General features: G+C 36.0%; 1 protein-coding gene across 1 annotated transcript in view; it reads left to right on the top strand.

The window, feature by feature from the left end:
* Positions 1–23,169, top strand: part of LOC104405615 (dedicator of cytokinesis protein 9-like) — a gene marked incomplete at its 3' end in the record, with an annotated part of 38,135 nt that overhangs the window by 5,465 nt on the left and 9,501 nt on the right. Inside the window, exons 2-13 of the mRNA XM_010014403.1 lie at positions 1,190–1,306; positions 6,692–6,781; positions 8,412–8,494; positions 9,608–9,677; positions 13,656–13,751; positions 14,352–14,486; positions 17,241–17,415; positions 18,705–18,772; positions 22,083–22,157; positions 22,255–22,395; positions 22,784–22,984; positions 23,121–23,169. The exon at positions 23,121–23,169 is cut by the window's right edge and continues 65 nt beyond it. Of these exons, the coding sequence (XP_010012705.1) occupies positions 1,190–1,306; positions 6,692–6,781; positions 8,412–8,494; positions 9,608–9,677; positions 13,656–13,751; positions 14,352–14,486; positions 17,241–17,415; positions 18,705–18,772; positions 22,083–22,157; positions 22,255–22,395; positions 22,784–22,984; positions 23,121–23,169 (1,300 nt within the window). The remainder of the gene's footprint in view (positions 1–1,189; positions 1,307–6,691; positions 6,782–8,411; positions 8,495–9,607; positions 9,678–13,655; positions 13,752–14,351; positions 14,487–17,240; positions 17,416–18,704; positions 18,773–22,082; positions 22,158–22,254; positions 22,396–22,783; positions 22,985–23,120) is intronic.

The raw sequence follows: 23,169 nt of genomic DNA, 5'->3' as shown, positions 1-23,169 counted from the left end.
TAAATATGAGGGAATCTCAAGTAACTTTTGAATAGCCTGTGAACTAAGTCTAAAAACTTGGCAACTTTCCTAATTCCTTGAAAAAAACAAATATATTTGATTCACTTTTGGATTAAGAAAACACCTGTAAGGTTTCTCATTAATACTATTAATATAGTCATTATTAATAGCAGTTACTGCGAGATATAAAGATATTTCTTCTGTGTAATGCAGCTGGAACGTGAAAGGTTATTAACATAAATTATGCAAAAATACATGTGAATCTCATTATGTCTGATTACCTATAATGATGGCATAATCTGGCCTTGCTGCTGCTATTATGTTTAATATATCTTTCTTGGAAATCAATATCACTGATCTTAAGAAAATATCAATTGGAAAGTCTCTTGTAATTGCCACGTGTGAAAACAGAAAAAGGTAATTTCATGTCTGATTCTGTGATGCCCAATTTTAGCTGCAGGAAGTGCAATCTAGAGTATAACTTCAGTTCTGCATCAGTTTGCGCTCTCGAGGCAGTGCTGCCTGATTGAGAGCTCTCTAAACATGATCTACCAGCTGACCACTTAACAGAATGCTTGGCAGGGTGAAGGTTTTTCTCTGACTGATTGTGTACAGCCAGCTGTAATGCCTTGACGGTAGTATAGGCTTTAAATGTTGAATCAGTGCATAATAACTGAAGAAAGCTACTTGTGCAATTAAGAGGAAGCAGATGGCCCGTGGGAATTTTTATCAAATAGAGAGAAGGGGGAATGTCAATTAGCCTACCCCTACTGCAGGTTACTACTGAATTAAAACAAAGCTCAGGCTTAGCTTTGAGCTAAGGTTGTTTTAATCCCTGCTTTAATTCCAGATCAGAGTTTTCTGGGCAGTATCAAGCAAAGGTACCCACCAGTGTAAGAGACTAGTAATTTCTTTATATTTTTTTTGCCATGAGAATACATATGTGATTATTCTGATAAGCTCTGACTTAGTGTGTTTTGTGAAGTAGTTCTGTCTATTCCTTCTGAACCAAGTAGCATACTTGTCTCAGTAATTATCAGTTGCACTTATCCATATGCTATAGTGTGACATCAAGTCTATATTTTGAATACTGTATTCTGCCAATTTTTAAGAGTAATTTCTGGAAATGAGTCAACAATTGTAACTTTTCTTCAACATACCTGAATTTTTATTTTTTTTTTTCCCCTAGGCAAAACCAAAGCTCATAGAACCAATAGACTATGAAAATGTCATCGTGCAGAGGAAAACACAGATTTTGAATGATGCTTTACGTGAGATGTTACTGTTCCCTTATGATGACTTTCAGGTAATTTAATCCTCCTCCCCCCCCCCCCCGCTTTTTTTTCCTGTTTTAAAAGACAAATTTTTAGCAGTCGTAATCATGAGATGATAACTTCCCATTTCTTTGTTTCTTAACTGTCTTTAGCTACAAACCCCTACTCCCTCCTACTGTTTGCCATGAGTCCCTGTACACTGCTCAATTTATTCTGTTGGGTTACGTAAAAAGAAACAGCATAATTTCTTCATCTGTCCAGATTATAAGGTCTGCCTCTGTAACTCAGCGGTCATACTGCATTTTGAAATAGGTGATCAGTCATTTTTCTGACCTAGAAAATCATGTTATGTTTGTTCAAAAAAAAAAAAAAAAAGCATCTGCATTTTCTCATGCATTCTTAAATTGCTTTCCTCCCCCATTATTAACAGTGAAGGGCATGAACCTTTTCAAATCAAAGCTGTTACTGTCAACTGCATGTTATCAGCCAAAATTGGGTTTTGGAAAAATACCCATTGCATAACAGGGCCTTGACTTGATTAAGCCAGACTTAAATAAGATTTGTGATCATCTTGATATATTTCTGTAAAATATACATGTTTATCTGAATAAATAGTTTATTTAAGTGCAGGGTTTTTGAATCTTGTTGTAGATCCAGTTAGGATAATGACCAAACATCTTAAAGACTGGAGTTGCTGTAAATAGTGAGGAAAGTCTCTTGTACACATGCCCATACCTGCAGTCAAAATGTCTGTATTTGAAAGGTATGCAGACATCTGAACTGCCTATAAATTAACTACTTCTGAGTACTGTATCATAGTCGAATACCTTAGAATTATTCTTTAGAAACCTACCTGAAAACTGATCATCTCATTTAGCCATATATTTGAAGATAAGTTTATACTTACCGTGGGAAAAGTTGGTGATGAGTTGGTGTATTTCTACAGACGGGCATATAAAGTCCCATAAAACTCATATGTTGAGTTTTTCATTAATTCTCTTTGGTCTATTAAAATAGACCTGGACTGGTTTTAATATAGACTATGTACTTCATTTTCACTCATTCTTACAGGAGTAGCTACTAGTAGCCTTCCTACTCTGAGCTAGAAGTTTTGGTTTTGGCAAGCTGCAGGTATTTAGAGAATAGTTTGGGCTTCATGTGTTGTCAGACACATGTGAAAGCTTGAAGGATTGCAAGTAAGACTTCTTACGAAAGGAAGTTGTACCGTGTATGAGCATTATCTAATTATACTAGTGTTCAAATACTAGATCACTCATGATGGTGTTCTACACCAGGCATTGGCTTGGGACTGAAGAACGTAAGTAGTCTATACCACCCTGATCCCTTTCTACAGCGTGGCTCTTCAGTATCACAGGTCAAGAGGAATCAAGGATATTTTTGCCAAGTATACTCTCACCTATTTGACTAGTTCACTTACTGGGGTCGTTCTGGTGAACAGCTCTAAATTATCAATGGAGAACAAACCAACCTATCAAGAATATTCTCAGGCATTTTGCTTGAGCAGTCTGGGGGATGTCTCTTCTGCAGTTCTTAAGCTCATGCCTATATGAATGAAGCCAGTGCATAGTTCTCAGTCTGCTCCTTTAAAGGGAATGACTGAATTATGTTTATAAACTGTAATGGCTTTTGTCATGCTTTGTTTGGATTCTATGGTCAGATTTTCATCGCGGCAGTCATTATAGCGTGTACTACATCAGAGGATTTCCTTCAGGTAGCCACAATTTTGGAACAGTCAGCTTTCCTGTTTCTTTATCTCTTGTCACTGTAAGACCTGCACACACTTTCTGGTTTTCTCTGTCCTATATTGTCTTTGGCAGTCTCATTTTATACCTGATTTATATGAAGTCTGGTTTCAGCTATCAAACTGAATTATTATGCTATCAAACTTCTATTTCCTTCTAAGATTTCCTGGCACAAACTTACTCTAAGTATTTTTATTGTACACAGGATTCTCCAATACTGCTTGTTTTTCAACAACACAATGTGTTTAAACCTGTCATTCAATGTATTAAGAAAATATTACCAAATCAGACAACAGAAATCCCTTACGTGCTTGCTTACTTTTTTGGAAATTAAACATTTTAACCTTTGTACAGTTTTCCATAATAATATTCAATAAGTTTTGAAGCCATTAGTCTTGATATGGTTGCCAGTATAATTTGAATTGTTTAAATATTGGCACATTGTCTGTATTTATCATTCCACTTCACCTTTTTTTATTAATTCGTTTTTCCTAACTTGTTGCTGTCAGACAATGTGTGGGCAGCTCTTGGGTAAGCCTTGGCTCAAATGTTTGGTACTGCTCTCATCCCCCACAAGATGGATTTGACATAGTGAGCTAGAGCATTTACAAATACCTGTATACACACTTAGAACACACTATAGGTGGAAACTTCTACCGTTGTGTAAAAACCTGTTCAAACCATTTCCTCTTAGAGCATTCAGTTTTTATTTTCACAGTGTTTTTCCTTGTGCTTAGGTTAAATTGATTACCATCTAAAAAACCCTTGCCTAAAAAGGAAGCCAAGCCTTGTTAATTTCTGGTCTTGGCAATCCTGGGGTAATGGTTGGACTCAATGATCTTAAAGGCCTTTTCCAGTGTAGTTGCTTCTATGATTCTGTGAAGACATTAAGGCTACGAAGTTGCTAAGCCACTGTCCATCATATTTGAAAAGACATGGCAGTCAGTGAACTTCCTGACGACTGGGAAAAGGGAAATACGACCCCCATTTTCAAGATGGGGAAAGTGGAAGACCCGGGGAACTACAGAACTCACCTCTGTTCATGGCGGGATCGTGGAGCAGATTCTCCTGGAAAGCATGCTGAGGCACATGAAAAACAATGAGGCGGTTGGTGACAGCCAGCATGGCTTCACTAAGGGTGAATCATACTTACCAATTTGGTGGCCTTCTATGATGGGGCTACGGAACTGATGGATGGGGCAGAGCAGTTGACGTCATCTACCTGGACTTGTGCAAAGTGTTCGACACTGTCCCGCACAACATCCTTGTCTGTAAACTGGAGAGACACCAATTTGATGGATGGACCACCTGCATGGATGGTTGCATGCAGAGAGTTATGGTCAATGGTTCAGTGTCCAATTGGAGACCAGTAATGAGTGGTGTCCTGCAGGGGTCGGTGTTGGGACTGATCCTGTTCAATGTCTTTGACGATAATGACCGTGGGATTGACGCACCCTCAGCAAGTTTGCCGATGACACCAAGCTGTGTGGCTCGGGTGATACGCTGGCGGGAAGGGAAGTCCTCCCGGGCTGGAGGGAAGGGATGTCATCCAGAGGGACCTGGACACGCTTGTGAGCCGGGCCAATGCCAACCTCATGAAGTTCAACCAAGCCAAGTGCAAGGTCCTACACCTGGGTTGGGGCAATCCCAGGCACAGCTACAGGTTGGGTGAAGAAGAGATTCAAAGCAGCCCTGCAGAGAAGGACTTGGGGGTGTTGGCTGATGAGAAGCTTGACATGAGCCGACTTCAGTGTGTGCTCACAGCCCAGAAACCAACTGTATCCTGGGCTGCATCAAAAGAAGCGTGACCAGCAGTAACTTTCCCCCCTCTTAAATACATTATCCCAGAGGTGCTACCACCATCGCTGATGGGCTCAGCCTTGACTAGCAGTGGGTCTGTCTCGGAGCCAGCTGGCATTGGCTCTATTGGACACAGGGGAAGCCTCTAGCAGCTTCTCTCAGAAGCCATCCCTGTAGTCCTCTCCCTACCAAAATCTTGGCATGTAAACCCAATACAATCTTGATAAAACTAAAGATTGATTTTGTTGAGTCATACTTTGCAGCATTGACTTCTGTATAAACTATGACCTGGAAAAAGGCCCACCATAGCCACACATGTATACATTCACTTTAAATGCTTAAGCACACATTGTGCTAAGACATCCCACTACAAAATATGTGTCTAGACATTTCTTTGTGTCGTGTGTCATAGACATTTTCTAGATAGTTCTTTAGTGTCACCTACAAGAATGTTTGTCTTAGGAAGAACCCTGGCCATCTTGCTATTACTTTGCCATAAAGCATGGGTTAGGGGGAATAACATGACTCAGAAAATTGCACGCCAGATTTTAACATTGATGAAATACATTATTTTTTAACCTCAGAAACAGAGTCATTTGCTAAAATTATGAAGAATATGAAAACACCTTCTAGCCTGAAATAAGTAAAATGGGAAATCTAATTTCAAACAAGTTACACATTCCCAGATCCTAAGTAATGCTAGGTCTCACTAGCAAACACAACCTTGTGACAGTAAGAGTTTGGAAATCTTAAATTGTATCCATTAGAGTCTGCACTGATTGTGGACAGATTTGCTTTCCCTATTCCATCAGGTTTTGATTAGTAAGTACTCCTTGTCTGTGAGACTTGGTGAAATGTCCTTTCTGCTGTGACCTTCTTTGATACCTCAGCACTTAGAGTTACTATCCTAAATCCCTTGTGTTTGCTCAGGAAGTAATACCAATGAAAGAGTCTGTTAATTCTGTGTCTCAGTAGTGCGTGTGAATCCTGGCTAGTGTTTGAAGCTGTCTTCCATAGGTTGACAGCACAGTAATTTAAAGTTTGGGGTTTTTTTTATTTAATCTTCTTCGAGAGCATGAGACACTCTGTAGTTCCTGATGCTTCCATAAATCAAATGCTAACTCAAACCCAGAGAGTTGAAACAGTTCAACCAATACAGTTTCGAAGAAAGTTTGTAGAGAAGACAATCCTTCCTGATTTTTCTCTTGGAATATGATGTATAAATTTAAAGTACCCTAAGGCTTACTTCAGCACTGGAATGAGAAGCAGAATTTCATGGTTACAGAGAGATTTACTGCTCTCTGGTTGCCTTTTGGTGCCTCTCTGAACTCCAGCATAGGATAGGAATAAGTTCTGACTTGATGGGCTGAGGCGTATACTTCAGTGGTCCAGGCCTTCTTTCTAAATCCTCAGTTTAACAGTGCAAGTTCCATATTTTTCTTGCTGACTGAGATCTGCAGTTAAACTACTCTTCTTATTATAGTGTGGGTTTGTTACTTTTCCTGATTAATAGTTTTTATATATAGGAATAACACTACCTTAATGCCTGTCTTCAAAATATTTGAGTTATGTTGTCAGGTTGGAATTATTTTACTAGTATTTTCTTGCCCATGTTAATAAAATAGAGGAAAACACTTTTCTATGGCATCTCTTTCTTACTGATTCCGATCTTGCCCTTGTTGTGAAAGAACATGTTGCTGGTCTTTGAAAGCAAATCGTCATTAGTCGGCTATTCTGAAATAGCATATCCACAGGATGTTTTCTGCTGAGCTTCTTAGTTATACTGCTGTAACTTATAATGTGTCCTATTTTCTTTAATTGCAAGTTTCATTAATTGGTTTTGTTGTTTTTCAGACAGCGTTATTGAAGCGGCAGAGTCGATACGTTCGTTCAACAGTTCCTGAAAACGCAGAGAAAGAAGCTCAAAGCTTGTTCGTAACTGAGGTAATATTGGAATTGCATGTGGCTGTGTGCAATAACAATATTATACCTGAATTGTTTTCCTTCTGCTTCACTTACCATTTAAAACACAGGGAAAAAAACCCTGAAAAAATATTAAATATTTATTGCTATTTACTCGTCAGTGACTTCAAGGGAAAATTTCCAGGAAAACCTACTATTTTTTCTATTGGTGGCTGGAAAAGGATTACAGGATATCTTAGAAGGATTTTGTTTGTGTAATTGGCTTTTGCAGATTCTTCTCCCCCACCTTCTTTATGCTTTTGGCTTTTCCAGACCAACATGTGTGATTTCCATCATTATATTGGGAGCAATAGTGCACGTGGAATGAATCATTGTGACTTGTTTTTCCTGATAAAGTGTTTTACCCTAGTTGTTCTTAGTTTGTTCATAATAATCTTATACAGTTTGCCACAACAGAGGTATTCTTAACTGTAACACTTGTAGAAGCCAGAATTCATTTTGACTGCTCAATCTGTATGCTATATGTAGAAGAAACATCCTCAAACGAAGTTTCTCGCGACTACTTGCTTATGTTGGCATTCTCTTGGTTCTGACTGTGATGGGTTTCATTTAGTGTCTTGTGGAAGTCTTTTAGGAATGAAAGGCTTAAATTTTTTGTCTTTTTAATATTATCTACTGGTTTTCTACTGACATACTTTAAGCTGATATTTTAAGATCTAAAGCAAGTAAACGTCTCTTGTAATTCCAAAAAGACTGAAGGAGCTCCAAATATCTGAATCTACCTGAAACCTCAGAGTGATTTATCCACAATGATACATACCCTTAATACCTGACCTAAACAGTTCTAAGATAAATATGAAGAAGGTAAACAGGGAGGGAGGAGTGTTGTTGGCAATTCATGGAGTTTAATGAGCTTCTGCAGAAACAATAACTTGGCAAATATTAATTTTGTATTTTGAAATATAAAGAAAATATTTTGAATAATTAAATGCTATGTTTGTGTACAAGTGAGTCTATTCATGTAACATAAAATTTTGTACTATATAGTTTCTGGCAACAGATGTTGTCAGTTTTATCTTACTTAGTCAAAGCCAAGATAAATCAGTACTTTTATGTTGTAGCAATATGGGTGGAGTAAAATGGTATTTCCTGTGATCTGGACCAGAACATAATGACATAATCGCTTTTCAACAGCTCCAAGCATGCAGTTTAAATATTAATTTAATTGCACAGGGGGTATCAATATAAGGAAAAGATCTTTCTGGTTTCTATGTACCAGTACACCTGTAATGGAGTATTTTAGCTGACTTTTTTAAAAGGCTGCAGTAGCGAAATGCTACTTTGACTTTTCAGACAGCTGAAGATGGTTAATCCAGATGATGAGTGTGTTCACCATTTTCTGGTTTTATAATATACACATCTAGCAGATGTGTATATACTTCATACTGAAGTGTAACACTTGTTGCAGAAAGCTGTATTGCACTAGACTGTATTGTAAAAGAAGGGAAGTATATAGAATTTTCAGAGATCAACATTTAACCATTGTAGTTCATAAACAGCCATATCTTAAGAGGTTTTTGTGTGTGTTTGTCTAGGGAATGCTGTTAATTCTCTTCCAATTAATAGTGGTATTTGGTTTTCATTAAAACAGTGCATTAGAACCTACAATTCAGACTGGCATGTTGTTAACTATAGATACGAAGACTACTCAGGAGAGTTTCGACAGCTTCCAAAGTAAGTATGTTATCTAGTGGTAAAATAAAGATTTTGAATTTGTGAAGGAACTTTGTGTTTAATATAAATGTATTTATAACAAAAATGTATTAAAACATGTAATATATAACTTAAAATATGTTATATCAGTGTTTAGTAGTCTGTAGAGATGATAAAGATTTTTTTGGATGGAATTTATATAAATGAACATTAGAGTGTAAAATATTGTTAAATCATTTTCTGGGAAGATACTGTAATAATACTGCCTTATTAATAGACAGGTCAAAACAAGAAATTGTATGGCTGACAATGTGAAATGTAAACATGAAAACTAAAACAGGCTAATGTTTAGGTGAAACTAAAATGGTGATATCCTGTTTTTGTAGCTTCAAAGGCAGCTTTTGGAACTCTTTCTAGGAGCTTAGGGAATAGAACCTAACTGAGATAGTTAGACCAAGTGTATGAACTAGTGCAGATTTTCACAGGATGATTCAAAGCAAAAGCCTAATCTACATCTTTTACAGACTTTCTAAACCATCTGCTAGAGACATCTTTTCCAACTTTTTAAAAATTTCATAGGGAGATTATAGAGATTAGACCCTTAAAATATCTGAGAGTAGATGAATACTCTAAATCCCACAAGTCTGGAATATCTGTATCTTCCCTACCTATTCTCCTGCATCTGTCAGTTAAGAAATAGCTTTTGTTTCCCTGTGAAAAGTGCTGATATACTGACAGGTTTTGAAAAAGTCAGTAAATGGCTTTTATTACAAGAACAGAAACCACGATAGTCAATAGGAATTTAAGTAAACACATTGTCTTAAAAGGAGCCAGTGCTTACAGGTATGAATTGTTGCTCCTAAGATACTGGAGTGCAGTAAGTGAGAAGGTAATTGGTTCTCTTCAAATACACAGATGGACAGTAACAAGCAGAACAAAAGACAGACTCTGGGAAAATGTGCAAATTAGGTAAATTGCTGGCTAAAATATGTATTTCATGAAAAAGACATGCCTTTACTCATTTATTCTTGTGCTTTCCCCCCTTCAATTAAAACAATAAATTATTTTTTTTATAGCTGTAAAGTATGTAACATCACAAAATTTCTAGTTTTTTAGAAGCTTTTTCTTTCCTAGTAAAGGGACAAAATCGGAGAAGCTTCCAGTACATTTATATGAAGTGGATGAAGAAGCAGATAAAGATGAGGTGAGATAACAGTAATTCCGTACTTTCTCTTGCTTTCAGTAAAGAATGTTGGGTAAGGAGAGGTTACAGTATGGGTTAAGTTTTGATGTCAGTAAGTGAAAACAGAGATTAGCTTGAACAGCCTGATTTGGAAACAAATATAGTTATTTTACTTATCTCCTGTCTCCTTGTATTCTTGAGATCTGTCATGTGAGTAGAACAAGTTTTGACAGATGGTGAAATTGAAGTTTTAATACTTGATAAAAAATAGCTTTCATAAAATCTGTCATGTTTTACACTGTTTCTGTGTAGATGGGCATATAGATAGAAATGTTTCATGCAGTTTAATCACGAAGACGAGTAAAACCATAGGTCAGTCTGTTCCAGCATGACAGTACACACACTTAAGCATGTGTGACAGTAGGATACAGTACAGGATGAGAGGTCCATCATGGAGAAAAAAAGGTAAAATAATTGAATAAAACTCTAAGGTATTTTTTGTCATTGGCATAGGGAAACCAGAAATCCACAGCCTCGAGCAATTTTCAAGTGTGTTTCCAGTGTCAAAGACCTTTTTCAGTAACTGCTTCTGTTATTTTTGTGATTTAATTAATTTTTACCGCACCCTGTTTCAAAACAGGGTGTTTGAATGTCAGTGTTTTCTTTTCTTATGAGTACTTGAACTCTTGCATCACAGAAAAGAATTAAAACAAAATAAAATTACTATTTTTTTTGTGGTTTTCACCTTTTGACCATCACTTTGCTTCTGAAGAACTGCTGCATATGAAATACAAGAAGTTCCTTACAAGTTTTCCTGGATTAAATGTGAAAAAGTAGTTTAGGGAGTGCATCTGAGTAGGTAGATTCCTGAATGGATAGTCTTAGGATGCTATTTCTTCAGCACTGCTATTAAACTGTACTGTGGTATTTGGACAAATAATTTCATGCTTTTGTATCCAAATATTCCTATTTGTAAGATGGGAATAAACATGATATCTATTATATTGAAATTAAAAAGACTTGGCAGTATTTAGTGTGACAACAAAAGTGTTTTAGAAAACAGTTAAACATGGAAAAAAAAGGTGATACAATAAACTAGGATTGTTGTAGGAAAAAGACTTACGGCTGGAGTTAGTTAAACATTGAAAAACTGTAGCTTGGCTGTTACCAGGTGCTGTGTATTTTACTAGGAAGTGTAAGTGGAGAGGACTTCCTGTTTCCTTCTACCCAGTTTCCTGTTAGAGCAGGCAGGAGTGTGATATATTTTGGAGGTACAGTCACTGAAGGAGAGGTCTCCTACTCTTTGAGGAACTTAAAATATAAATACAAGAAAAAAGCACTTTAGGAAGAAAAGGGAGTTTAATGGGAATAGGGGACACACGTACCCCATAAATTCTTTCGTCAAGGGAAGGGTTAATGCAAGAGGTTTTTCTTTCAAGCACCAACATCTTTGTATGCCAAAAAGCATACATGCAAATCTTACACTGAAAGTTGTTTGGTCTTCATTTTGTTTCATTTTTGTTTGTGGTGGTTTGTTGTTTTGGTTGTTTTTTTGTTTTTTTGTTTTTTTTGTTTTTTTTTTTTAAGAAAGCTGGTTTGTTAAGAGAATGATAGAAAATAAAAAGCTGCAAATGATTAAAAATTGGAGGAAGACCAGATAAAGATTAGTTTAATCTTGCATTGCTAAAAAGGAGAGAATTACCTTTCCAAACCTAACTGGGGCTATCAGGGCATCAGGTTGATGTTTGTAAATGGAATTTTTAACTCAGTCTGGAGTATGGGATCAAGATATGGAATTGTTTTTGTTGAAACAGTTGCTGTTGAAGTAAATTTTGGAGCTGAGTTTGTGGGAAAGATCATTAAAAAAAGTGAAGCCTAGTGTGGAGCAGTAAAAATAAAAGTGAGGAAATTAACTTAGCAGTTGGAAACAGGAAATATGTTTTCAATGTAAAATTCGTGTGTTAACAACTGGGTTCTGGGTTCCTTTGTATTAACAGATGGTCAGCTGGAAATGTTCAGTAGCTTTTTGGCTCTGCAGGCAGGAATTCTGCCTGACAGAAAGAAATGGTGTAACTAGAGACACTCAAATGACAGTGAGGTTTATTGTTAGAAAACAGCATTCAGCTAAACAGTTGGGAAACAGCTTACCTCCAAGACTTGGAATTCAAAAGAAGAGTCTTAATAGAGCTAAACCTTAATTTTTGTTAACACAGGTCATGAAGGAATTCTTGTCAGGTGATCCTATATATGGGTTGTGAAACTATGGAAAAGCATTGGTTGTTTCGTGCCAAGTTTTGATGATAACTCATCATCTACTCATGGTATTACACTCATGAAAGTGGTTTTAAGCCATCCTTTCCTTGGGGATAACTCTCACCAGCAGAGGTGGAGAATCATAGTTGGAAACCCAGTGTGTTGGGTTGTTGTCTCTATGTTGTACAAGAAAAAATGTTGTCTACGTAAGGTGGGGACTAATGACTTGAAAATACGAAGCAAGTAGACTGTATTGCTTGGACAGTAAGACTCACTGGGGCATGTGAAAATTTACTGAGTATTTCTGCTCTTGTGCTTCTGGCGCATTATATCAGATGCTCTGATAGTTGGTGACCTTGTCATCCTTACTGGGTCTAACTTCCACAGCATCAGGCTGACTAGGATTTTGTAAGGAACAGATTGCTGCAGCTTTGGCCTTCTGTTTGCAGTTTTTGGAAGTTCACATGTGCATATGAATATGCAAGCTAGACAGACTAAATAGGCTGTAAATAAACTAACTAGTAACTTCTTACAGAATGTTCCTTGAATTAGTTCCGGAAACTAATTCGTATTATTCCAAAATTTGGTTTTGATGTTCAGTTGTTGAACTAATTACTCTGTCCCCCACATGTAATCACTTTTTATTGTATGTTCTCTTAAGAGCTGAGAAAAAGAATTAGAAAAAGCAGTTGAGGCACTTGAGGAAGTGTTTCAGTTTTGTCTTTGACTGGATACTCAGCTAATTTTGAATGTTTGGATAATAATTCATCCAGAATATTTCTGCTCTAGATGGTTGAAAATCTTCCTACACATTTAATTCATTAAGGGTGGTTTTTGTGTCAAAATGGGTTACATCAGCTGAAAACAATGGTAAAGTCAGTTTGGTACTGTTCTAAAAGATTTCTTGAACTGATGATTTAATACTTATTCCATGGCAATTATAAATCTGTCATTTTGATTGGTTTTGATAGTACAGTACTGCTTTTTGGTAGTTGTTAACATCCTATGGGTATTGATAGAGATATTGAATTCCACCAACTGGCATATGGAAGTGGTATGCAGGCAGTGGGTGTGATGCATGATGCATGCAGTGGATCTGCTGTTCGTGAACTTGCCATTACTGCCAAGTCTTGTTCTCTTTAGAAAGCTTTGATTCTGATCTGTAAAATGGCAGGTCCAATTCAAGAATTCAAGACTTAGTTCTCTGTAAATTCCTAAGTAATGTTGTTGAAATAATACATATAAAGCAAAATGGTTTGAGAAATCTTGATTGAAGTTTTGAGTAAGCATGAGTTTACATTGTTCTTTTTGGTAATAGAAATTGGTAGAAAGTCTTGTACTGGAAGATTAGAATATATGAAAAACTTACAAAGGAAATGTAAATAAATGTTTTGAGTTTTCCCTCTTTCCACTATTTCAGTGGGATTTATCTTGACTAGTATTCAGCTGTCCAGAAGTTGGATCATCCTCCTAGCCATAGAGAAAGCCTATATAAGTGGCCAGGTTACCTATTAAAGGTTAGATGAAGTCAAATCTTATCCCTGATCTTTAAAGAAAATAATTAGAATTACAAAGCTATAGAATCTCAGCAGGGATAATAGTACGTTATTGTCATTACATTATTAGCATAAGTATTCCATCTTTAAAAAATGACTTTGAAATTTTGATGACTACAACAGTTTCACAGTGTGATGCAAAACTTTACTCTTTTTTTTGTTTTCCTCATCTCCCTTTTTTCATCTGCAGGATGCAGCATCTCTTGGGTCTCAAAAGGGTGGAATAACAAAACAAGGATGGCTGTACAAAGGCAACATGAATAGTGCAATCAGTGTGACAATGAGAGTAAGTTTAAGAATATGTGTGGTAAAAACTAGACATTAATATTAAATGCCACAGTACCTTTGAGAATTGAATTTGTATGTGGCTTACTTCTATAAAAAATAATAGTACAGAATGAAAGAGGAAAGCCTGTATGTAATTTATATCTGTGAAATCTTAGTTTCCTTTTATTCTACTTAAATCAGAAAAAATGCATCCGGTGGGATCAGTCTGGTGTTTTAAAGAATTTTTTCAACTGGACTCTGTTTTGTTATTAGTAGAAAAGAGACTGTGTAATATGAGGTTTTATTTGCATTGCTTCTTTACTTAGAAACGAACTTGAGTTATTTTTATGATTATCTCAACAAATATCTAATATCGTGGAGTCATTTTTCAGTGGGTTAAAAATTCATTCAGTACAATCTTGCTGCAGGTTTTTAAGTTAATTTTGTAATTTGTTATAATTAATGATTTCTGGTTTATTTTCTGAGGATCCTGAATAGGCTATGTGTAAATAAAAGCTTTTTTCTATAACTTATTGTGTAAATAGCACTTAAGGGTTTTGTAATATGAAGCTGATTAATACCAGTGTTGTAACTGTTTTTCTTCCTTTCTTTTCACTAGTCATTTAAAAGAAGATTTTTTCACTTAATCCAACTTGGTGATGGATCCTATAATCTCAATTTCTACAAAGATGAAAAAATATCAAAAGAACCTAAAGGATCAATATTTCTAGATTCATGCATGGGTGTGGTTCAGGTAATCATAATTATTCTGCCTGTTCTCTGCTTAATTCTGGTTTTGATAGAAAAGGATTTTTTTAATAATACGGGTAACTTTTGTCAGATGTAGATAAGTATCTGTTATGCAGAGGAACAATTAGACACACTGCATCTTGCAGAAACAGTGAATGAGTCTTTAAAGGTCTGGAGGCTGAATTTAAAAAATCTTTCTGAAAAGGGGAGAAATTATTAGTTGATTTCAAGTATTTATCAAAAATATCAAACAAAATTTTAAGGCAAAACCTCACAAATCTCCAATCTTAAATCAGGACAGAGTAACAACAGCATGAAATTAAAGTTTGTTTCTGTTACATTTTGTGCTTACATGAGCTGTAAAATGTTTTGCATAGCTTCTTGTGTGGGATTTTTGTTGTGGGAATTGTATTAAATTCAGTCACCCTTCCAGATGCTTTCACTTGATGCTTTCACTTGACCTTTATAACACTGCTTTTATGTGCTTTTCTTTATTTTAAAAAGTTGAAGGCTTGGTGAAATGTTTGTCAGTAGCAAGTGCCAAAGAAAAGATTATTATTTTTCCTTGTGATTCTCTTATGTATTTACAGTACAGTGTGTAACTGTTCTGTTAGGCACAGCATACCTGGAAAAAACTCTTGGGCTTTAGGGGTTTGTTAACTTGGGTAGTTTAATGAAAATGTATTTCTTGTATAATAGTGGGGGTTCGTTAGCATAAAGTTGTTTGAAGATTTGTGCAGAGAGATTCAACAGCTTTACAGAGGATTTTTTTTTTCCAAATGTTGCAGTAATGTTTTTAGATACACATTTCATAGATACTTCACATGGAAGGTCTTATAACTGTAATAAATTTAACCATATTGCAAGTTCTACATGCAGATTTACACATATTGTTTTGCCTTAGGTGTACAATTTTGGCCGACTTTGATTTGCCTTTTAGAACAAACCAGCAAAAAGCATTGTTGACTTTGTCTTGCACTTAAAATGTATCTTTCCTTTTGTTCTTCAGCTTCCTCTGCTTTGGTGCCCCTCTCTGATAATCTGTATTGTCCACCTCTGGCCTCTTTCTGGCCCCTTTTGTTTCCCACTTAGGCAGTGGCTTGTTTCTGGTTCTCAGCTGTGGCTCTGTTACAGACCATTGTGGGCAGGCACTACAATATTAGTTTACATCATCAGAAAACATTGAGATTTTCAGAAGTTACAAATGAAAGAAAGGCACTGCAGCAAAGGGAAGAGAACGAGCCCCAGACACCAGCATACACAGGGCAGGCCACCCAGCTGGAAAGCAGTTGGCAGAAAAAGACCTGCGGATCCTGGTGGACACCAAGTTGAACATGAGCCAGTGACATGCCCTTACTTCAGAGAAGGTTAATGGTGTCCCAGGCTGCATAAGGGGAGTGGTGTCAGCAGGTTGAGGGCGGGAATCCTTCCCCTCTGAACAGATGAATAGCACTGGTGAGGCCACACCTGGAGTCCTGTGTCCAGTGTCTCTGGGCAGAGACATGGACATACTAGAGAGAGCCCAGCGAAGGGCTATGAGGATGGTGGAGGATGGAGATCATTCTTATGAAGAGAGGCTGATTTGGCTTTTTTGGGTTGTTTTGTTTTAATGCTGAAGTATATTGAGACTTTTCTGCATCACAGAAGTGCAGTCACATAATAATATGCAGTGTCTATATTCACACATACAGTCATATATATAGGCATAATTGCTCTAATTCAGTGATCTGTGAAAACTGGTGTGATACATACCACCTGCGTCAAGGTTTTATAATATGAAAGTTAAAGGTTTCTTGAAAGGTAAAGGTATTTTATTTACTTTTTATTTACTTCAGTTTTGATTTACTTCAGTTCTGATTTTAATTGAAAGACTGCCTTATATCTGGAGTCCATACATTTTTTTTTTGTATCCTCCTAAACAGAAACTCATCTTTGGTAGAAAGCTGACTGCCATGCCAACCAGTAGTTAGTCTGTTAATTGAAAAATCTGAGCTATAGAGAAACAAAAATGTAATTTGGCATTTAATTTAACTTAAACAAACAAATCCCCCAACCATCAAGTCTGTCTTACTGTTTATTCTAATGTTTATTTAATGCATTACCATTTTTGAAGATTGAAACTGTGGTAATATAGAATTTTCATTTAAAATCTGTGAATTCATTCCCAGACACTTGAGTCAAGCTAGGTACCTTTTAAAGCCTTGATTTAAATTGTGCAAAAAGGATTACAGTAATGGTTGAGGAACCAAGGAGGAATTATTCCCAACTTCATGTGTATTTAAAAGACTAATAGTATCAGGGCATTCAGGGTTGAGGTTGGTTATGATTTAACCTCTGGTATAAAATACCAACATGCAAAATGGTTCTCATGCAAATGTTAATAGTTTAATGCTGGGGTTTTGTTTTTGTTTTTTTGGGGTTTTTTAACCAGTAAATTTTAGCTTCATTTCTCTATGATCTGAGTACATGAAGATTTGATATTTGGAAATTGGATGTTTTGTTTTTAAAAATGGTTACAAGCTGAATTAGGAGGGGAAACTGAAAAACGTGCTGTTAATCTTTCATATTTCCACTTTTTGCAGAGGCACAAATAACTTCAAAAGGTGAAATGTCAGAAAGAAAAAAGTACAATTATAATATACTTGTTCAAAATACCAAATTGTATATTTTGTTAAAAGATCTGAAATACATTTAACTTTTTTTGACTGTGAGTAGACAGTATGTAAAGATATTATAAAGATCTTTTATTTTCTTACAGAACAATAAAGTCAGACGTTTCGCATTTGAGCTGAAGATGCAAGACAAGAGTAGTTACCTTTTAGCTGCAGATAGTGAACTTGAAATGGAAGAATGGATAAACACTCTGAACAAAATCCTGCAGCTTAACTTTGAGGCTGCAATGCAAGAGAAAAGAAATGGAGAGTCTCATGAAGGTAAGCAGGGTTCCTAGCAGGTTTCTAGCTAATAGTTCTAAGCAGGTTTCTAGCTAATAGTTGACAACATCTAGGTACATGCATTTGGAAAGAAAGGCTTTATTGTGGCTCAATTTTCTGGGGGGTTTTGGTCATAAAAAATACAGGTGTTTTCACTGTCTGTTTGAACAGATTAGAGTTTTGACCTTTTGACATTAAAATAACGTTGTTCTATGTTGATTCCAATTGAGTCAAGTCCAGAAGAGAATGAGACTGATGAGAAGTCCAGAAAAATAAAACTCATAATGAAAAATCAGGACTGAGAGAGTGTAAGGAAAAGAGAAAACTTACAAGGCACTTGCTTTGAAACATGTAAAATGCTGCTGAAAATGGAATAATGTGTTCTGTGGTCACTGTAGGTAGAAGAATAAGAAATTGTGGTTGCAGTAAGGGGCTTTAAACTTAGACGTAACTCCCTTGACCACAAATTTTTCCCCAAGGTACTGAAATAGACTGTTTGAATCTTTTCTCTTGGAGCCCTTTAAGAATAGGTATATCAGCTATCTGTGAGGAATATGATGCTGGTATAGTTTGGTGGTAAAAGGGTAGTCCAGTATTCCTCTTGTACATTTTTCTTCTTGAGAATGATGGAGAGGGCAACTGGTATGAGACCAAGGGTATCCAGAAGAACCTGGAAGATGTTAGAGAAGGTTTTTCTGCTTATAAATAGCACAGTATACCAAAAGGGATCATTAGAGTTTAAAATGAGATATCACAGTCTTAGGTTAAGATTGCTGGAATTTAACAAGATGTTTGAAACAAAAGCAAATTGGAAAAAGAGAAGCCTGTAGCTCTGTGAAAGACATTTTAGTCAGTGGTCCCCAACTAACCTTAGAACCGTTAAGATGCTTATAGGTACCTGAATGGTTGCTTTGTAAATCCAGTAAATCCAGGAGGGTAGAGCTGGGGACCTAGAGGAACAAAGGGAACTTGTTTTGAAGTCATGTTACAAAGCATAGTGGAAAGAGTAATGTAAATTTGTGCATTGAGTATCCCTTTTCCCCAGACAAATATCAAAATTAATGTTAAAGCTATTTTCTGGGTAAGATTAGAAATAGCTGCTACTTTACTGGTTACATCCTCCAAGAAGTCACTGCATCAGAATTAAATGATGGAGTTGTCTATGACCTGTTTATGTTAAGATTGTCATTTTGAGGGGGTAGGATTTAAAAAAAAAAAAAAGAAATTTTGCGGCAGAGTCTTGTGAGTAGTTTGGGGGGTTTATTTTATTTAACGTGTTTTTATTTCAGATGATGAACAAAGCAAAATGGAAAACTCATCAAGTAGTTTTGATAACTACTATCCTGAAATTGCCAAGGTAATATATATTGTAAATACCAACTCAGGATATAAAGTACTAAACGTAAGTTAAGACACATGAACTTTCAATAAAGGTAAGGTATTGGCTTCTAGCTTCCAGTCAATTTGTGGTGCTTTGAAAGCTTAGAAGCTCTTTTGTGAATAGATGTGGTTATTGAGCTCCTTCATTTTCTGCTTTTAGAAGCAAATTAGCTACTGTCTTAAAGTTGCTTATATAGATCTTGACATGCTGTTTGAAAGCAGCATATTTTTTATTTTATTAGTTTATTGTATTTTTCATCTTTTATATTGTTTTATTGCATGCAGGTAAGTGCCAAAGTATTTCTATAGAAATGTAGCTATACTAAAGTCAGGTTTTATTATCATAGTTAAAAGTCCAGCAGAGCTTATTAACATCTTAATAGAGATTATTCTGTCTATTACAATAGCTAACATATCAAAAGATCCAGTCAGAATAGATTGTCAGGCTTTTAGCACCAAAACTGGTTGGATGACTTAATTCTTTCTGTGACTGCTTTGTAATCAATTTAGCACATGTACACAAAAAGCTATTATGTGATAATCTAACTTCCAGTATTTGGAAATTAATTGGGATTGTGGTGCATACAATCAAGTTTTCCTTATAAGTATGCTGCTTGATGCTTAAAGCTCTTCCATGAGGCTATGAAAATTTATTTCAGAAACAAATATAAAATTGGATGCTCTTATTGTACGGAATATTTTTCTTTCCTTACAGTCAGAGTTTTACAATGCTTGGGTTCCACATGACTTCCAGAGGAGACTTTCATTTAGGGCTGCAGCACCTGCATATAGTTTTAGTACTACAACTGCTGCTTCCTGTTTCCATAACCTTCTGGTCAAGAGGTTATGGGTCAGCTCTTCAAGCTAGGTGTTTTTCTAGCATGTTATTTTTCTCAGCTCTTTAAGCACTGGCTTTTTTAATTCCATGGTTAGAACCCATTTAAATTTCTGTTTCCTTCAAAATAAGTTATTTTGTTTTCCCATTCTATTTCATCTTTACTAAGCACTACCTTTCAAAATAATTTCATGTATTTTTCTAGCCCTTTTTTCCTGAGAAGTGCAGGGGAAAAAATCTGCCTGCTTACACTAGTACACTGGTTGTGCCTTCACTTGATTGCTTTATATAAATGCTGTTTTTTATGAGGATTTTTTTGTCCTCTGTTCTTTCTTGCATTGTCTTTTCAGCTGTGGTTTGGGTTTGGTTCTTTTTTCCCCAGTGAAAGACTTACAAGTCACTGAGCCTTCTTTTGGAAGAGTTTATGGCTGCTCTATTATTTTCGTTGGTTCTAGAAGGAGATTTTCACAATAGCTGACCTCATATCCGTATGAGGGGAGAGAAATTCCTTCAGGGGTGATTGTAGAGCACCTGACAGTAGGGGAAAAAGCAGCCTTATTAGGAAAGGTTTAACCCTTGTGAGTACATCTCCAGGCCTTCATTTTTCTGTCAACCACTGCTAGTTTATAAGGTAAACTAAATAAGACGGTATTGTGAGCTTCAGTGCACAGATGTGCACACACGTATATATTTAGCTGTTTGTCCTGCCTACTTCATGTTTCTTGTATCTGTAACTTATCTATAACTTAAGTACCAAGAGTGAGTATAGGAGTTTTGTTGGTTTCTTGTTTGTGTGTGTTTGTGGTTTTTTTAATGTTCAGATGAAAACAAACTAGACATTGATCTTAAATAACTGTGTGACTATCATGATCACAGTTTGCTCATGTACCTCCTTGGACCTTATGGGTCCAAGTATTCCTTGAGGTAGGAAAACATTATGCCTGTTTTACAGATGAGGAAATAGAATTATAGTCACTGCTGTGCTATAGACAGGATTGAAGACTATATACATTTTAAGTTCCTGACTTCTGACCAACTGCCTTGAATATTTTTGTCTTCTCTTTAGTTCATAAACCACCACAGAATCTAAAACTATTCAAGATGCTTTAGCTGAAACAGTTTCTGTCTTGCTCGTATGACAAGGTCATCTTCCTCTTCAGTTCTTGCAAATGACTATTCCCTTTCTAAAGAATGCATGCAGCCTTCTTGCCATCTTTAACCTTCTTCACAATTTAGTCTTGTATTTCTCAGTCATACTGGCTGTTGAACAAGCAAAGTCTGCCAGTACTTTGCTGGTATTGAGTGTCTGGGTCATGTATTTCACAGCAAGTCATTGTCTTTCCTCCTGCGTGTGTTAAAGATAACAAAGTAAATTAAATCCATTAAGGCATCTATACTCAAAATCCCACCTCAAAAGTTTCTCTGCTGTAATGCATTCTTTAAGTCAAATTAAGTATTCTTTTTTTTAATAATATTATCAGTCTAAAATAGGATTTTGAGCTCTTAGAGTTGCTTTTGGTTTGGTTTGGGTTTTTTGTTTTTTGAGACATAGTGGGAGCTTCTTCAGCCTCCAGATGTAGACAGTAGATCCCTACCAGCTCATGGTCACTGATGAGAATTTTGGGTTGGTAACTTCTTGTAAGGCATACAAGGTGATCCAAAAATAGACAGCTGTCTGTAATGTAATACTTTGTATCCCTGTTTAGCCAGCTACTACTTTGGGAATGGCAACTCTCCTACATGGGTAATTTTGGTGCATGCATTATGTCTGTTTGTCATGTCCTGTGACTTTAAAAATCATAGAATACTGTTTAAATCATACCTTGTTGTTTTTTTTTCCCCAAAAAGTAACGTATGTATACCATCAGTTTTCACATTCTATTTTGTTCCATTTTACTTTTGATATACTGCTAATAGATATCCACAGATCACATGCAGGATCATTGTACATCCTACTCTGCTAAGTAACTCATAAGTGAGAGCGGTTTATCGTCTGGACGTTTTGGGGGGGGTTTCCATCTACCCACAGAAAAATGCTTCTTTGGCAGTAGAGTTCAAGAAAAGAAAAAGGAGGAAAAACATGGTCTCAGGGTAGCTCTGAGGGTCAATCTACCTTCATACTTTTTTTAAAGTAGTGTTATAAGAGTTACTATGTAAGGATACAAAGTGCTAAGTGAGCTGCACTGGAGTATAGCTTGGAAGGTTACATGTTGCTGATGTAAGTTTTTGTGTTTCTAGGCCTGGAAAAGCTTTTAGAGGAGAGGAGTTTTCTCTCACCTTTTACTTGGACCTGATAGAGCAATTGAAATTAAGGAGCTCGGTTAGGGAGAGAAGAGTGCATGAATTAAAAACATGTAAAGCTTTAAACATCGCAGAAAAAGGAATGAAATTGCAAACTGCTTTAAAATAGGGTGATACTAAGGTTGTTGGGTTTTTTTCTAATTTTGAACAGAGTACCAGAGAAGCAGAAATCAAGTTGAAAAGTGAAAGCAGAGTTAAACTTTTTGCCTTGGATCCAGATGCACAGGTTAGACTTTTTACAAAGCAGGATGTTATTTCCTTTTATGTTGATCCTTTTGAGATCAAAGAACCCTTACCTTAATTTTTCTTTTCTCTTTTTAAAGAAACTTGACTTTTCTGGTATTGAACCAGAAGTGAAGCCATTTGAAGAAAAATTTGGGAAAAAAATTCTTGTGAAGTGTAATGATTTATCTTTTAATTTGCAAAGCTGTGTTGCAGAAAATGAAGAAGGACCAACAACAAATGTAAATAATTCATCTAATTATTTTTTGTTAATATGATAATGAATGTCTTAATATTGTGTAGGCACTATTCTTAATGGCAGGAATACCTTGCTGTGATTGAGAAACTAACAATGGGGGCTTTTTTCTACTCCTTTATAATAAAAATAAGAACCTAAATGATAAGAGAAGTAACTTAGCTACTTAATCTTTATGGTGTGTTGTAGAAAGTGGAATTTTTCTTTTACTATCTATTACATCCTGTCAGTAGAGTGATGGACATGTGTACTCATCTTCCTTTCATACACTTGTTACTCATAGAAATGTTACTCATCTTCCCTTCATACACTTTTTACAGTAATATCAATGTCAGCAATGAAACTCGATTTTTTTTTTTTTTTTTAATGTGTAGGTAGAACCTTTCTTTGTCACATTATCATTATTTGACATTAAAAACAACCGGAAGATTTCAGCAGATTTCCATGTTGATTTGAACCACGCCTCAGTAAGGCACATGATACCCAATGCTTCTCAACAGATGATGAATGGCAGTGGTGATAGCATACACAGAATTCAAGACATTCATGAAACTGTATTACAATATCCAAAGCAGGTAAGAACAAGTAACCTAAAGAATTAGCAGGATTTTAGACTCAAATGAAGAGTTTTCCTGCATACTTTGGATGGCTTTTTGTTATGTGATGTAAAATGTGTGTGTGTTTTCCTTTTATCTCTTATTTTATTTCTAGGGAATATTCTCAGTCACGTGTCCTCATACTGACATTTTCCTTGTGGCTA

Source organism: Nestor notabilis, unplaced genomic scaffold (assembly GCF_000696875.1).
Source record: "Nestor notabilis isolate BGI_N333 unplaced genomic scaffold, ASM69687v1 scaffold3280, whole genome shotgun sequence".
NCBI lineage: Eukaryota > Metazoa > Chordata > Aves > Psittaciformes > Psittacidae > Nestor > Nestor notabilis.
Note: the sequence above shows the minus strand (reverse complement) of the source record. Positions and strands in the feature narration are given on the sequence as shown.